Raw genomic sequence first — 14,793 nt, forward strand, 5'->3', positions numbered from 1 at the left:
CTAGCAAATACGTTTTGCTGTTCAAGAAAATGCATGAAAATTCATTTGTTTTACTTCATTTGATTTTGTTCCAAATTTATGAAATAATTTAAACTTTAACTCACCTAATACCGTAGAATTTTTAAGTTCCAGCACTAATTTCTAGAACTTCCAGCCAAAATATTCACAAAACAATTTAAAAGCTCCAATATTAATTCCTTAAACTGTACGAAACATTTAAATTTTTATTAATCTCAAAAAAACAAACAATATAAAAAATAATTAATAAGTAAAATGCTGACTATGATGTGCAATTATTTCCTTCAACAATGACATTTTCGCTTTAAACATCTGTGTTATGATTGCTTTGCTCATTCTACAAAGAAAGAAAAACGGAAGGAAATAAATTTTCATATTCCCGCATGCTGAATATCTAAGAGCTGTGAATTTTGCATTGAGTAAGGTCAGTTGAGTAAGAATTTTGTGAAAGCATCAATGTTGTCAGATACTTTAAGAGAATATTCTCTGTGGAAATTTTTAATGCTACATCAACTCTTATCAATATTACAATATCACCCCATAAGCAATAATTTAATAATTCACGAGTCATTCCTACATTTCACAAATGTTTACAGTCACTGTAAGCATTAATAATATGCTATAAAATGTTTAAGAGTTCAATGCATTGAAAATTGGAAGAAATTTTGATGTTTTAAGGTTGATGAAGTTTGACAGGCTTAAGTGTATTGAGGTTTATTGGATTAAATTATTGAAATTGTCAATGTTGTGTTATGCAATTTGTAAATATTCGAAACACATGTGTTGTGTGTAGAATGTCTGTGAGATGAGTGAGTTGTAGAAATGCTGATGACATCCTACACCTAGTCTGTATCTTGGTTTCATCAAAGGAATTGCCATTTTCCTCTAAGCTAGTCATATCCAAAATATTCTGTGTCACGGCACACCTTGTTGGTAAGCCACATTCATGACACAGTTGCATGACCCAAGGCAACACAGTTGGTGTGACTAGAAGCAAAGAAACATCACCCAAATCTGACTAGTCCAATAAAGCATCAAATTCTTCAACTGAACCTTCCTAAATGCAAAATTCACATGTCTATCCCATTTCCATCAATACTTACATTATACGCTTCTTTGTCTTCAATGGATCCATATTCCGGTGGAGATCCTGTAGAAAGAGCAGAAAAAAGGAATGAAAATTCATAAATATTTAAGGAATTATTTAAATATTTAAACATTTTCTATATAAAAAGTGATTCGATTCCGTTCATTCGAATGAAAAAAAATTACAAAAGTACTCAACTTTATCTAGCGATTTTAGCGCATTTTTGTCGCAGCGATCAGTAATCGATTACAAAATTGGATCCAGTTCAAATCACTTCCCAAAAATTTATAAACGTTGCAGGATTTTATTATTTAACGTTTTTTTTGAATTTAAATTTTCTAGCGGTTGCCAAAAATTTAATTTTTTTTAAAGCGACGCCTTAAAAGCTTTCTTTAATGTCTAGTTGCCAAAATCTCGTCCCTCACCCAGCTAGTCAGCCAACTGAACTGCCTAAGTGTATTATTAAGTGCCCTTATTTCCAAAAATACGCGTTTATAAAACTGAGCATGCAAAACGGAAATTTAATTCACAAGGGAAATGTATGAATGAAGATATTTGCAAAAGAAAATTGCAATTTGCATGCAGAAATAAAATGATTTTTCTAAAGATTCATATCTCACCGATAGGTGAATAATAGATCTCGTTAGAGTTATCGTCATTGGGTGGTGGAAAATTGTAATTTTTCTTAAAATAATTCAATATCTTCGACATAATTTCACTCTCAAGATCGCTCATTTGAGCTGATGTGAGGGATAATTCGTCATTACATTTATCGTTCTCGCACTGCTCGGAATTTGTGACGTCTGTAGAATTTTCTTTATTTTCCATTTCGGTGTTATTCTCTTGTTTATTTGCTGAGCATTCACCTTGAATGGGAAAGAAGAAATGATTGAAAAATTTAATGTCACTTAATATGAAGTCTGCATGAATGTCGTGGAATTTAAGCATCTTAATGCTTCATTCTGGATCTGAATGATACTATTGAGTTTAGAATGTCTGAAAAATGTCTCAAATTCAGTTAAGCTGTCTGTTTAAGTTTTCAATTCTTCTAACAAGCTCAAAATACTTTAACATCAGCTAAATCAATTCAAATAAGCCTCAAATTCAATAAAAACTTGTTAAAATATTCTAAACTCAGTTAGGTTCTGAACATCCTCTTACCTTTCAATTCTTCAACATTTTCCTCTTCAGAGTCGTCGTCCTCAGAAGCATTTTTCGCTTCTAAAATTTCACTTTCGTTCGGCTTATAGTCCGGATCAGCTTCCAATGTGTCTGGTTCTTTTGCATATTTTTCAAGCAATTCATTTGTATTTAAATCATCGTCTGTATCTGAGGAACCTTGACCTTGGTCTTCGGATTGTTTATCATGTCCATTGGATTTTCCATTCTGTAAATTCTAAAATAGCTTTATTATTCAGTCATGAAATGAGTTTATAAGATGATCTTACATCAGCATCAGCATCAGGAGCTGCAGGGGCAACAGGAGATTTAGGTCCGTGTTTTTCAACAAGATGTTTAGTCATGAAGAATGTCTCATAAAATCTGTAATAGATTCGCCACCAAATCCAAGCTTTACGTTTTGCAATCATTTCCCTGTCTTCAGCTGTCCATGCATCAACTGCGTAATGTCTAATCGAACGATAATAGCGACGAAATTCGGCAACTTTTTCTTGCATATCTTGTGCTGTAATTTCACCTATTCCTAATATGATGCAATAAATTGACAGAAAAAACCTAAAAAACCTTAGAGATATCAATGCCGGTATGAAAAATATCCATGCCATCGGACGATCTACTACTGGTAACTTCTTGTGTCTATCAATAATTTCATCTGCGTTAAAATAATCTTCAGGCTTACAGAAGTCTAATGTATTTTCAATTTTAACCATGTAGTAGTCTAGTATAGAGATGACAACTTGACCCAGACGAAGCTTAGACAGAATAATAAATGTTGAATGAAGCATATTGTAGAACATTTGGATGAAATAGTATTCGCTTTGAGGCTGTAAAATTAGAATTTCATTTGATTAATTATTCAATATGAAATTAGTGATGTAATTTTGTATGGTTTGGGAATTCTGTTGTCGAATTTGAATCTGGAAATGATTGTCATGTTGAATGTTGTTTACATGATGCCTGTGAGTCATTTAAAATTCATTACAGGAGATTTTGATTACTTTTGGGAGATAAATTTGATTCCAGACAGTGCAAATAGTTTTAAATTGCTTATAATTAACTGTAAACTTAGATCCAGGCTAGGAATTTAGTTAATTTCGATCCAACCTCATCACCACAGCATGCTTTTTACTTTCAAGATCCAGTAGATTCACACAATTATGCAATTATACATTCCCAAACCTGTTTAACATCACTTAAAAACCTTTAGAATCCTCCTATGTGCATTACTCACCGGATAATCAAAAAGTTCCTTATCAATGCATGAAAGATGTCGATGTTTCGTTCTTCTCATTCCATTTCCCGAAGGTTCTCCATTTTCATCGATTTCCAATGCCATATCCATCAAAGTTCCCATTTTAACTTTCTCCTTTTCCAAAAAAAATTTTATTAAAAAATTAAAACTCATCTGGATGTAATGAATTCACTTTCAGAACTGATCTGATTTATTTACACAAAACAGAAAGTAAGAAAAAGCGAAAGATTGATAGCAGTTATGGCCAAAGGTCATTAAAGAATTATTTCAGATAGACATGCTGCATGTCTATGAGTTCCTGTAGTCTATACAAAATATTCTCGTTCCGCAGTGCCTCATTGCGTGCAACTTTGGACTTTAGTTTATTATGATTATGAATGTGACGTGAATTCTTTGCCAATTCATGCTTTAAACTTTGATATTCATAACTATAGAGCTCTTATCAATAATACATGATGATTTTATTGTATTTATAGAATGAAAGTTGTCTAATTAATCAATTTTTATTTTAATTTCTGTTTGTGTAATTTTTTTGCAATTTTCGCTTACCTTTTATTGAATTATAGCTTAAATTATATTTATTTCACTATTTGTAATTAAATTAAATATTTATCAAGCTTGCTAGACACTTATAGAACGATTAAACTGTGAAACAAGAGAAGTGTTCAAGAGTAAAATGCCGGGAAAATTTTGAGAATCTTTGGTCAAAACGAAAACCGCGCAAATGTTTTAAGCGGTACAACAGCTAAAAAATTCAAATATTTTTTTTAACGGAAAAATGAAAGCTTTCTTTGAAAAAGCTTGAATTGACTGTTTCTTAATAGTTATGTATAAAAGCTTTGCTTAGCATGCTGTGAAATGTTAACGGTATGGTTCTTTTTATGAATTTAATGTTTTTGGATATTTTGAGGGCTGTTAATAAGTTTACAAATTGAAAGCTTTTTGGAGAGCTTTTATTAGATTAATTCCTTAATCCTGGATGTGCGAAATGGGAAATGAAATATATTATTTTTGAAATTTCATTAATATTACTTCCGTTTACCATGCCAATTCCTCTAGTTCCGCTAAATCACCATCAAAAGTTCAAAACCACATCAAAAAATCATAGAAAATTTCCATTTTAAACATTTTTTCTTCTCTCATTTCCAGCACAAAATCCATGCTCACAACACATTGTTATGAATGGAAAAATAAAGGTCAATAAGCGAGTTCAACGAGTACACACAAAGATTCTATTATGGAAACAAATGCTCATAAAGTCATTAAACTGATTTTTAGCAAAGCAAGCGAAAATAATAAAAAATTCAACAAGTAAGTTTACAGTTGTTGAATAAACAATAATTTACATACATCGTGTCTATTCACACATATTATCCTCCTTTTCAACCAGCTGATGAATGGACGTAGCTGATGAAGGTGCTGTGTGTTGTGTGTGCAAACTATAAAATAAGGTATTATTTTTACAACAAAATCGTGTATTTATCTGATCGACATGTGAAATTGTAGACACATAGCAATTATGCAGTATTGACAGAATGTTTAATAAAGTAGCAGATATTATAATTTTTTGTAGTATTTACTTTTTCTTTATACAAAAGTTATGACTTGAAATGCCAAATCGATTAAGTAATTTTGTACTGTTTTATGGTCATTAAATATGGTTTAATGCAACATTTAAGGCTAAAACAGGCTATAATTTTAAATAATTATTAACTGATATTTGAATTTTAAATGTTTGCATCAATTGATGCAGTATTCAATCAACTTGAAGAACAAATTTCACGACTATCACAATTTACAGTCTTCAAAAGCTTCTGTGAATTTTTAAAGAGTTATAACTGTCATTTGAGATTTGAATAATATTTGTTCCACATAGTTCAAAACCCCTTTTCATACAAAACAATATATATATATGTGGTCATATGAAAAAGTGACCGTTAAATTTTTGAAATTTACTAACACAATCATTAGTATTTTACACGGAGAACAATGGAAAAATGTGATAGTGTTAGTTTTGTTTGGGGCGATTTTGGGGCGAAGTTTGTCTGCATGACCACATATATATATATTGATACAAAAGTTCAGTCTTTTTTTGAACTTTGATAAATAAACATCTCATTTATTTATAAATCAGACTAGCGCCATTTCGAATACTGACCGTTATTATTTGAATGAAAAAACGGGGATAAAAACTATGTTTTTAAAAAATAAATGACCGTTGAAATTTTTTAAAATCAAAAAATACGTTACAAACAAAAAGTCAAATTTTTTTTAAATTTTGAGGCGTGTAACTGTTTTCTTTCAAATAAGCAATGATTACAATGATCACTTGAGTCTTAATTTCATGAAATTTCATGAGAAATATTCATAATTTTTATAAAAAAAATTCGTTGTTTACATTTAAAGTAACGGTAATTTTTTTTTTTTTGAATTTTCGCATCAAATTTCGAATCCTTCGAAACCAATGTCGAATCCTTTCGAAATGAAATGGCGCTAGTCTGTTATAAATCTGTGAAGAAGTCGCTTTTATTAAACTACATAGATCACAATTGAATTGAGCAATAAATTCAACAATTAATCAAAGCTTTAAATAACAAAATTCATCAAATTTAAGTGCAAAAATCAATTGATTGCAGAAAAAGAAAACTTTTCACTCAACAATCATCAAAATTGTGCTTCTAGATCAAAATTTTCCTATTTTGAAGCTTTGGTAATGTACAATTACAGTTTTCTAAATATATCTCGCTTTAATGCGTTTGAAGATTCTCCGAATTATTAAATTTTTCAGCATTTAGAGAGATCATAAATCCAGCTAACTTCAATTAGATGAATAAATAAATTTGTAGCTGTATTCGGAAGATGCTTTTAGGTGCTTAATTTGATTTAGTATGTATAACTTAAAAAATGGAAGTAGCAATTTTGTTAAGCGCAAAAAAACATGAACAATTTTTTACATATTATCAAGAATTAATTCAGAAAATTATATTCTATAACTTAATTTCACACAGAACTAACTCTTCCCATACCATTGTAATTTTCCTACACGTGAATGACGTAATATAAATTTCTCACAACTGATACAAATTATGATTATTAAGTGATTTTAAATTTAGGAAGTTCAATCAGTTTTTAACATCAAAACAAGCTCAAAAACCCATCAAAAAGGTAAGAATCCAAAACTAACGAGTCCACAATCTTCTAAAAAAGGTCATTAGAAATGTAATTTCACTCAAATAAACAGTTGATTGATTCGTGGAATATTCATTATCAATCTATCAATAAATTGATTATATCCGGTGTATAAGTTGTAAGTACACTCATTCACTCATTGTAATTCATTCAAGTTTTTCATTCAATTTTTATTTAGTTTTAATTTCATAAATGTTCATGACCTTGATTATTGCGATTATCTTTCATTTACATACTTTTTTATTTTGTCGATAAATATCGAAATTTAAATTGCTTTTTAAATTCGTGTGCGGTTTTTTGTTTTCACATTTCCGAAACATTATGAATTATAGTAGTTTTTTTGGTTTTTGATAAGGTTTTTGAGTGAATTCTTTTCGTAAATTTGGAATGAAGGTGGGTTAGGGATGAAGTTAGACAATTTGTAACCTAGGGAATTCAGCAAAAGTTTAGAGTTTTTGTCAACAGTTGCAACAAATGAATTCTCAGAAATGTAGGACTGCGAACTCAGAAGATTGGTCATCATTTAGTTCACTACTAAGAAGAGCTGATCAAATACGGCTGAATTGGTCTCACACTTCAAAAGCGCAATGCGGTTACGGGGAGAGAAATCCGTGAGGAAAAAGCGTCCTAGAGTTCCAAAACCAGCATGGTGTAGAATGGTTGTAAATGAAAATCAATTAGATGTAAAATTAGATAATTTGTACAAACTTTGTGAAAAGGCCAATAATAGAGTCAGATGGAAAGCCTTTTGCAGTAATCAAGACTCAACTCGTCATAAAGCTCCATTCAGAAGTATTCGTGATAATTTTGTTCATTCAAGAACAACGAAGACGAACAAAATTTCATGTCAAGGTCTGAGGATTGTAAATTATATCAAAGAACAACAAAACTTCTTCTTCACAAATAAATGCATACGAATGCGCAATTACATTTCGGCAAATGTTATTCACGTTTTGAACAACAACATCTTTATCAATTTTATTTAGCAGTTAATTGATAAGTGTTTTTGTTTTGTTTATCTTATTTGCGTACATTATTTTAGTTGGTCATATTTACGTAGCTATTTGAATTTTTATGAATTGGTTGTAAATGCTAAATGATCACGTAGACGTCCAAAGAACTCGAAGGAAACTTACACAGTATTGTACTCGAAATCAGAAGTTGGCTAGCATTAGTCAGCGATAGACGGCATCTATGGGAGGACATGGATGAAAATTGATCTGAACTGACAACGAAGTAAGTAAACAATGTTCTAAATGCTAGATCAATTTGATGAATTTGTTACTGATTCATAAGTGATTAAAATCAAATGAGCTTCAAACAAAATCCCTGTTGCATGTCAATAAAGTTAAAGAACCACTTAAATGAATCAAAATAAAAGGAAAAATAGTTTATGATTCTCTGATGGATTGAGTCACGAAAAAAAGTCAAAATATTTCATTTATCATAATAAGTTCAAATAAATTAGACTTAACTGTTTGATATTATGAATCATTTTTAGGTAAACAATCACATTGATTTCTCCCTACTTTATGTGTTTAAGTAATTGCCTCTTCTATTTGTTATCAGCACATGCCGTTTATTGATTTTTTTAAAAAAGTGTCGGGATTTCCCTCAGTCATGTATGTAAATATTAAAAATTTATTTATTTTCACTTGGTGCTAATTTGCGATCAACAAGAAAATGGGAATATTTGATTTAAGTGACAGTCTCGTGACTCTCTTTTGAATAACAAATTATCCATTTCTTTCCTACTGTCAGATATACCACACACAGCAACTGAATGTAAAATCATCATAATGTTAAACTTTATTTCCATTATGAATAATGAAAATTTCTCAGAATGAGCGTGGCTGCAATAATCATTTAGATGCAATAGGAAATTGAATAAAATGGCGAATAAATTAGAGATGCTTAAATCATCAGAATAGAATTAGAGGCATTGAAGAGTTATTGTTGAAGGTCAACTACTTCCCTGGAAGTTCAGTTTGATTCATTCTTACTGGTTGAAGGGTTTCTGGTCAATGACAAGGCAATGTTCCTCTTTTAGAGGCATAAAAGATGATTTAACTCGTGGATATCTCCGGAAATCTATGATAATATTGGGTAGTAATGTCGTGAACATTGAACGAATCCAGAGGGAATCTAACCCAAGTACTCACTAAAGAGTAATACAGATTTCCGGTCTATTTTCTAACTTCCTCTGGCAGATTTGCATGCGATACTCCAGATTCTACTCCTTTTAGACACTCTTTGACATTCTCTGAGCTCTTTAACCTTCAGGAAAACAGAGTAAAATACTCTAAATCACTAAAAGACATCAAATTCCATCACTTTTTTCAAATTCACAATACAATCTAAAAGCACTATAGAATGTCCACTCTCAATTACCTTCAAAAGCAAATGTTGTTATCGAAAATTTCACTAGAAAAATGTTGGAAAAACACAAACAATTATTTATTGATAAGATAAACTTTAATTAGCGGCATTTTGTGATTTCTTTTATTATTTATCTTCTTCTTCCTCAATGGAATCACTTCCAAAAATAATTGAATGGTTTATTTTTGAATTGTAGACATGAGAGTGATTCAGATCTTGAGTTGAAATCTTACGTTGGACATAAAATTGATTGAATTTTGTGAATGGAAAGGTTAAGTCAGAAAGGAAGTTGAGGTTGTTATCTAGAAATTGAAAATTCAATTCTAAAATTGTCAAAATTTCGAAATTTCTATTAAGTTTAAGCATCAATATTCATCAACTTAATTACTGGCGCTCTAATTAACTCCAACAAATGACAAATCATGTCTCCTTGACAAGGTCTTTTGTATCCATAGACCACTTTCAATTGCGTCATTATTAAAGTAAATTTAAATACTTTATCAGCTATAAAACTTTTCATTCATAAAAATTGACGCTAATGATGACATTCTTGTTTAAGCATCAAACTTGAGTGGGTTGTGATTCGATGTCGATACTTATTGTTTTGAGTCTCATAAACTCGATGATTTCATGCTCGACAGCTGCAAAATCTTCTTTTATTTTGATATTTTTAAAACTTTTCAGCATGAAGATTTAAAATTAAGATTTGATAAATTTAATTATCATTGGCTATTGTGCTCATGTCATTGATAGGAATGATTAAGCAGAAAAATATAGTTTTTGGTTTTGAAGCTATAAGTTTAATGATCCATGAATGATTTTTTGACCTTTTTGTATTGTTAAAAGCTTGAAAATTGAGCAAAAATATTAAATCAGCTTAAAATTCACTCTTAATACTAAATTTATCCCAGCATTTAAATAAGGCGCCAAATCAACAGCTCAATGTCAGCATTAGAAATTATTTCATAATAATAATGCCGTAAATAGCAACAAATTAGCGAATAAATCGAGTGTAAGGTTCAATCTTCTTATTTTCTCTCTCCTTGTGTCTTGTCAAGATGATGATGATGAATTTATATTCAAAATTAGTCTTTAAATCAGATATTTTACTTGAACTTTGGCATGCTATATTTGAGTTATGGTCTGTAACATATGGATTTGAATGTTGAGGAAGAAGAAGATGTTGTTTAGATTTTTTTAAAATAATTGTAAGTGATTTATGGATTTTTAAGTAAATTTTAAGTTAATTGACTTCTTGTGTCGTCTTTATTAAGCATTATTGATAATCTGGCTGACCTTAAGCTTGAATTTGATATTTTGCACTTTCCTATAACACTCTTACTTGCTAAAACTTTGACAATAGTTCCAGATACTGTAACATATCAAATAAACATAAAAATATGACTGTCCAGTACCTTTTAAAGCTTAAGCTTTAAATTTCCATTAAAAACTAAAGGAAAACCCAACAAAATTCATTCTTTAAGACTTAATTCTCTTTATGCATAGTTCAAAAAAATCCTTTTACACTTCTTTTAAAACAATTTCCTAACAAACTTTTCATAAATAGCCTCAAAGCATCTACAACAGATCCACATTCTCTCACACGATATGCAAAAAGTTTCTACAAAAAATTTAATTATTTCAGTCATGTTCCCAATTTTCTTTATCCGACTTCGATTTGTAAGAGAGAAAAAATGTTCAATTTTGTGCTGTATTTTTCAATTTCTTTTCATGAACATCTGCGGTAAGGAGAAAAGTTTTGGGCTTATGTGAATTTCAGAAATGAAGATTTGTTGAAATTTTTTAAATGATGAATCTTAAATTTGATTTTGAGTGTTTTTCATATCTAAATCTGGTCAGGGGTGCATCAAATGTGATGTGGGAAGCCGTTCCTTCCTCAAGAAAGCTTCTTTGTAGATAATTTCTAACAAAAAAGCATTTTTGAACCTTAATTTCTTGTAAAACACAAAATTTATTAATATTTTTCATCATCATCAATAAAATGAACATTCTCATGAGGCACGAAATTCTCAGCAAAGCTTATTTTATCAGAACTTGCTACAATTTCATCAAGTGAAAGCTTTCTCGGCAACACTTCTGTCAAATTCTTCCTCAATCCAAAAGGATGAAGATTGTAAATTAAATATTCCATTAAATACATTTCCTCTGGTTTTACATAATGAGCTCCAATGAAGATGTCTGAACAGCAATTTAGTCCACCTTGTGTGACATTTCGATACAAATACTTAAAATACCAATATTTTAAATCTGGTTCTTCATGCTGCATGTGTACAACCATTCCAGCTGGAAATATTTGCTTCTGATTTTTTGAATCTACAGCATCAACAAAAATGGCAAATTTCTTCATGCATCTACCCACCATGACATCACCAGCCTCCTGCTTTTCATCACACAAAGTTGCATTTCGAGAAATAAATGTTGCAAACTTTTTCAAAGCTTTTTTGGATAGAACATTTCCTCCTCCAGCCATATAACCTTCTGGAATGTAATCTTTGTGAATTGCAAATCGACTGCCAATGTAAAGTGACGTTTGTGTATGGTACTGATAGAGTTTATAGCGAAGATTTTCCATTACGATGTAACTGTGGATGAAAAAGTTTTAGTTCTGGGAGTTTACTTTAGCCGAAGAGCACAAATCGGGTAATTGATCAAAAATCTGGCTCCAGGCCAGAATTTTACTGACTTGTTGCTGGATTCGGAATAGATCCCGCATCATGACTGTGTCCGCCCACCGACTTCTGCTATTCAGGTTAGTTTTATCCCTAATAGACAAATAGCATGCTTTTATGCTACCACGGATTCTTAAAAGCAGTCTCATTGCCTATTAGAGTATATGATATACTTACTTGTCATCATCAGCACGCAAAAACCAATCTGCATCGTCAAAATGATTTTTATAAACATACTCTAAAGCAAGTCGTGTTTTCTTCCACAAATTCTTTCTTCCGTTTTCATGATTTAATGCTACAATCTCAGGAATATTTGTGTCATTCTCAGTACTCATGAAAATTAATTTGTTGCATCTTTTCCCCCAAGTATTTATAATATGAGGAACTTTAGTTTTATGATTATCTGGATGAGTGAAAACCATGCATAATATGCGAACTTCGTTGTATAATTTGTCAGCTAATTGAGTTTCGTATAAATGTCTCGAGTATGTGGTGTGTTTTGACAGTATTTCCTTGCCATTTTCAAATGTATTTGTTTGATGACGTCTTAAAAATTTACTATTTATTGAAATGTTTAAAATAATTAATGATGATATTGCGAACCCTAAAAGAAAACACAAAATTTCTTTAACTGGACACAAATTCATCATTTTTTTGGATGTTCTTAGTATTAATATTTATATGACACGTTCATCTTTCGCACACTTTGAATGAAACTGAAAGAAAAAAATGACAAAATTGGTTTCTGATAACAGGATACTAGCAATTATCACACAATTTGTAAGGTCGTTATCTATACATCAATTTCAATGAAGGACATTAAGCAACTATGGGCTAATTATTCAATAATTGATGGTTTTTGAGCTCGGGCGTTTAAAACTTGAATTTTAAACTATTATGGAATTTTTTCTGCAGTTTTATTGAGAATGGCTTGAATAATTGTAGGAATAAGTTCAGGAATACAACCTTAATACCTAAATATTTACAAAATAATATTTATTGAAACCAAAATTAAAGTTTCCTACTCAAAACATAAACATTTTATTTTTATCTTATCTTCAAAATATTCGCAGAATTAGAAATATTCATTAAACGTTTTGTCTCTTTGTTGGGGAAGACTTTCCGGTACTCGATGTCTACCAAACGAATGAACTTTATAAATCAAATATTCAAAATAGTAAAAACCTGTATCATAAACATTTTGAATTGAAATCAATCGATCACTATAATGATTTTTGAAACTTTCAAGTTCATTTGATTCATTTGGATCAGTATCGAAAAACATGCTTTTTCCTTCATCATCGCTGAAGTCGATTTGTGTCATACTGAATTTTTTTAGACATCTTGACATTTGTTTGTCTGTATTTAAGGTAACTGGATAGCATAATGCTAAGTTACTGTTTATAAATTTGGTTAGAGCACCCTTCGAGATGATGTAGACTCCAACCATGTAATCCTGTATAAAAATTAGAGGAATCTTTAAATAGTTCAATTAAAAAAAAAAAAAAAACAGAGCTCGAAGTCAACTCGAAGTTTATATAGAATCGAGTTCACTTGAGTCGACTTACAGTTCTGATAAATGCCTTACGTATATTGAATCCTTTTGCCCAACTTGAATTAAAGAATTTGCATCAAATTGATATAACAGCCATTTAAGATTTTCCATAACAATATATGAATTGTTATTAACCTTCAATATCCAATTCATGGATGTATGATAGCGCTTGAATTAACTGTCCCCAGTCCAAATTAAGATCATTTACAATTATCATGTTTTCTTTGAATCGTTCATCTGTAAGAATTTATTAAAGGGTTTTATCTTGGTTATATTTGGAACTAGTTATCCCTAACTGGCAAAGAGGGCGCTTTTAGGTATCGCAGTGGCATGCTCTTTGCCTGTCAGGGTATTTTATTTTTTACCTGCGTATTCTGACACGAAATAGAATTTATTGCATCGTTTTCCCCAAGTATTGAGAACAATTTCTCCAGATTCATTTAGAAATTCTTGACTAGTTGGTATCATTATGCATAAAACTCTCACATTTTCATCAAGGATTTTAGTTATATTATCGTAAATTTCATTTTTAGAAGGAATATCCCTAAAACTATTTTGTCAAATTTACATACTAAGTAAAAGGTAGAGCTCGAAGTCGACTCGATTTTTACATGGAGTCGAGTCAGCTATAGTCGACTTTTCAATTCACAATCTGAGTCGACTTCGAACTCTAATTAAAGCAATAAAGACATACGGAGAAGATTCTTAGCATCAAATGAATCAAGTTTAGGAATTTCTTGCAACTCAATATCTGGAATCAAACTAATAAAAAATATTTTGACTAAAACATCAGCTTCGACATCAACAAAACTGATATCAATTTAGAATCCATATCCTAACAGACAAATAGTGTGCTCAGAAAAGCTTGTTCTACTTGAATACATATGTACAATAGCTTAGCATGCTCACGAGCTTTACAATTAGTTTACTCTGCTCTTAAGAACACACTCATTGCCTGCTAGTGTTCAATAAACATTTAAACTTTACTTATTGTAAATTAGAAGTGACGAAAGAACACCGAACAGCAACCCATTAATGAAAAGTATAATATATCGATTGCTGCCAACTCTAATAAGTGTATCTGTAACAAAACCATTAGAATCAAACTAAATTATCGGATCAAGAATCACCTAATCGTATCCAATGTCTCTTTACTGTCACATCTTTCATTATTAATAAATTTTTTAAAATAAAACTTCACTCATCAACAAGCAATTTAGCACTAAATTTGTCTTGTATTTGTTCTGGCTTGTTATCACATGTGGACATGTATAAATTAATTTTGCAATATTTTTTTGCAAGATAAAAGACGAAAAACTTTGTGGATAGTAGAAAAAAGAAGCTTTTTTACTTCAAATTTTAATTGCTTCCTCAAACTTTTCTTAAAAAAGCTTAAAAGTTTAAAATCAGAAAACTAATCCAATATTTGAAATGCAACATTGTT

General features: G+C 30.5%; 2 protein-coding genes across 9 annotated transcripts; both read right to left on the bottom strand.

Annotated features, from left to right (window-relative positions):
• Positions 1-190: 190 nt before the first annotated feature.
• On the bottom strand, positions 191-5,197 carry Jabba (jabba). 8 transcript variants are annotated; one of them, XM_070641950.1, is made up of 7 exons: positions 4,086-5,197; positions 3,516-3,647; positions 2,554-3,108; positions 2,267-2,501; positions 1,726-1,971; positions 1,122-1,168; positions 191-355 (listed from the first exon to the last, which is right to left on the bottom strand). In XM_070641950.1, exons 2-7 carry the CDS (start codon positions 3,636-3,638, stop codon positions 323-325), a joined length of 1,239 nt encoding a protein of 412 aa, XP_070498051.1. In that variant the 5' UTR covers positions 3,639-3,647; positions 4,086-5,197; the 3' UTR covers positions 191-322. The 8 variants fall into 8 exon arrangements, with proteins under 8 accessions (XP_070498051.1, XP_070498050.1, XP_070498049.1 ...); XM_070641949.1 differs by having other exon boundaries at positions 3,516-3,650; positions 4,086-5,196; XM_070641948.1 differs by lacking the exon at positions 4,086-5,197 and having other exon boundaries at positions 2,267-2,492; positions 2,560-3,108; positions 3,516-3,972.
• A 5,882-nt stretch (positions 5,198-11,079) lies between these two features.
• On the bottom strand, positions 11,080-12,485 carry LOC139091782 (glycoprotein-N-acetylgalactosamine 3-beta-galactosyltransferase 1-like). Its single transcript, XM_070641989.1, has 2 exons — positions 11,972-12,485; positions 11,080-11,707 (listed from the first exon to the last, which is right to left on the bottom strand). Exons 1-2 carry the CDS (start codon positions 12,442-12,444, stop codon positions 11,080-11,082), a joined length of 1,101 nt encoding a protein of 366 aa, XP_070498090.1. The 5' UTR covers positions 12,445-12,485.
• Between the last annotated feature and the right edge of the window lie 2,308 nt (positions 12,486-14,793).

This window comes from Chironomus tepperi, unplaced genomic scaffold, assembly GCF_022539635.2.
Source record: "Chironomus tepperi strain 1889 unplaced genomic scaffold, CSIRO-AGI_Ctep_v1 contig_261, whole genome shotgun sequence".
Taxonomy (NCBI): domain Eukaryota; kingdom Metazoa; phylum Arthropoda; class Insecta; order Diptera; family Chironomidae; genus Chironomus; species Chironomus tepperi.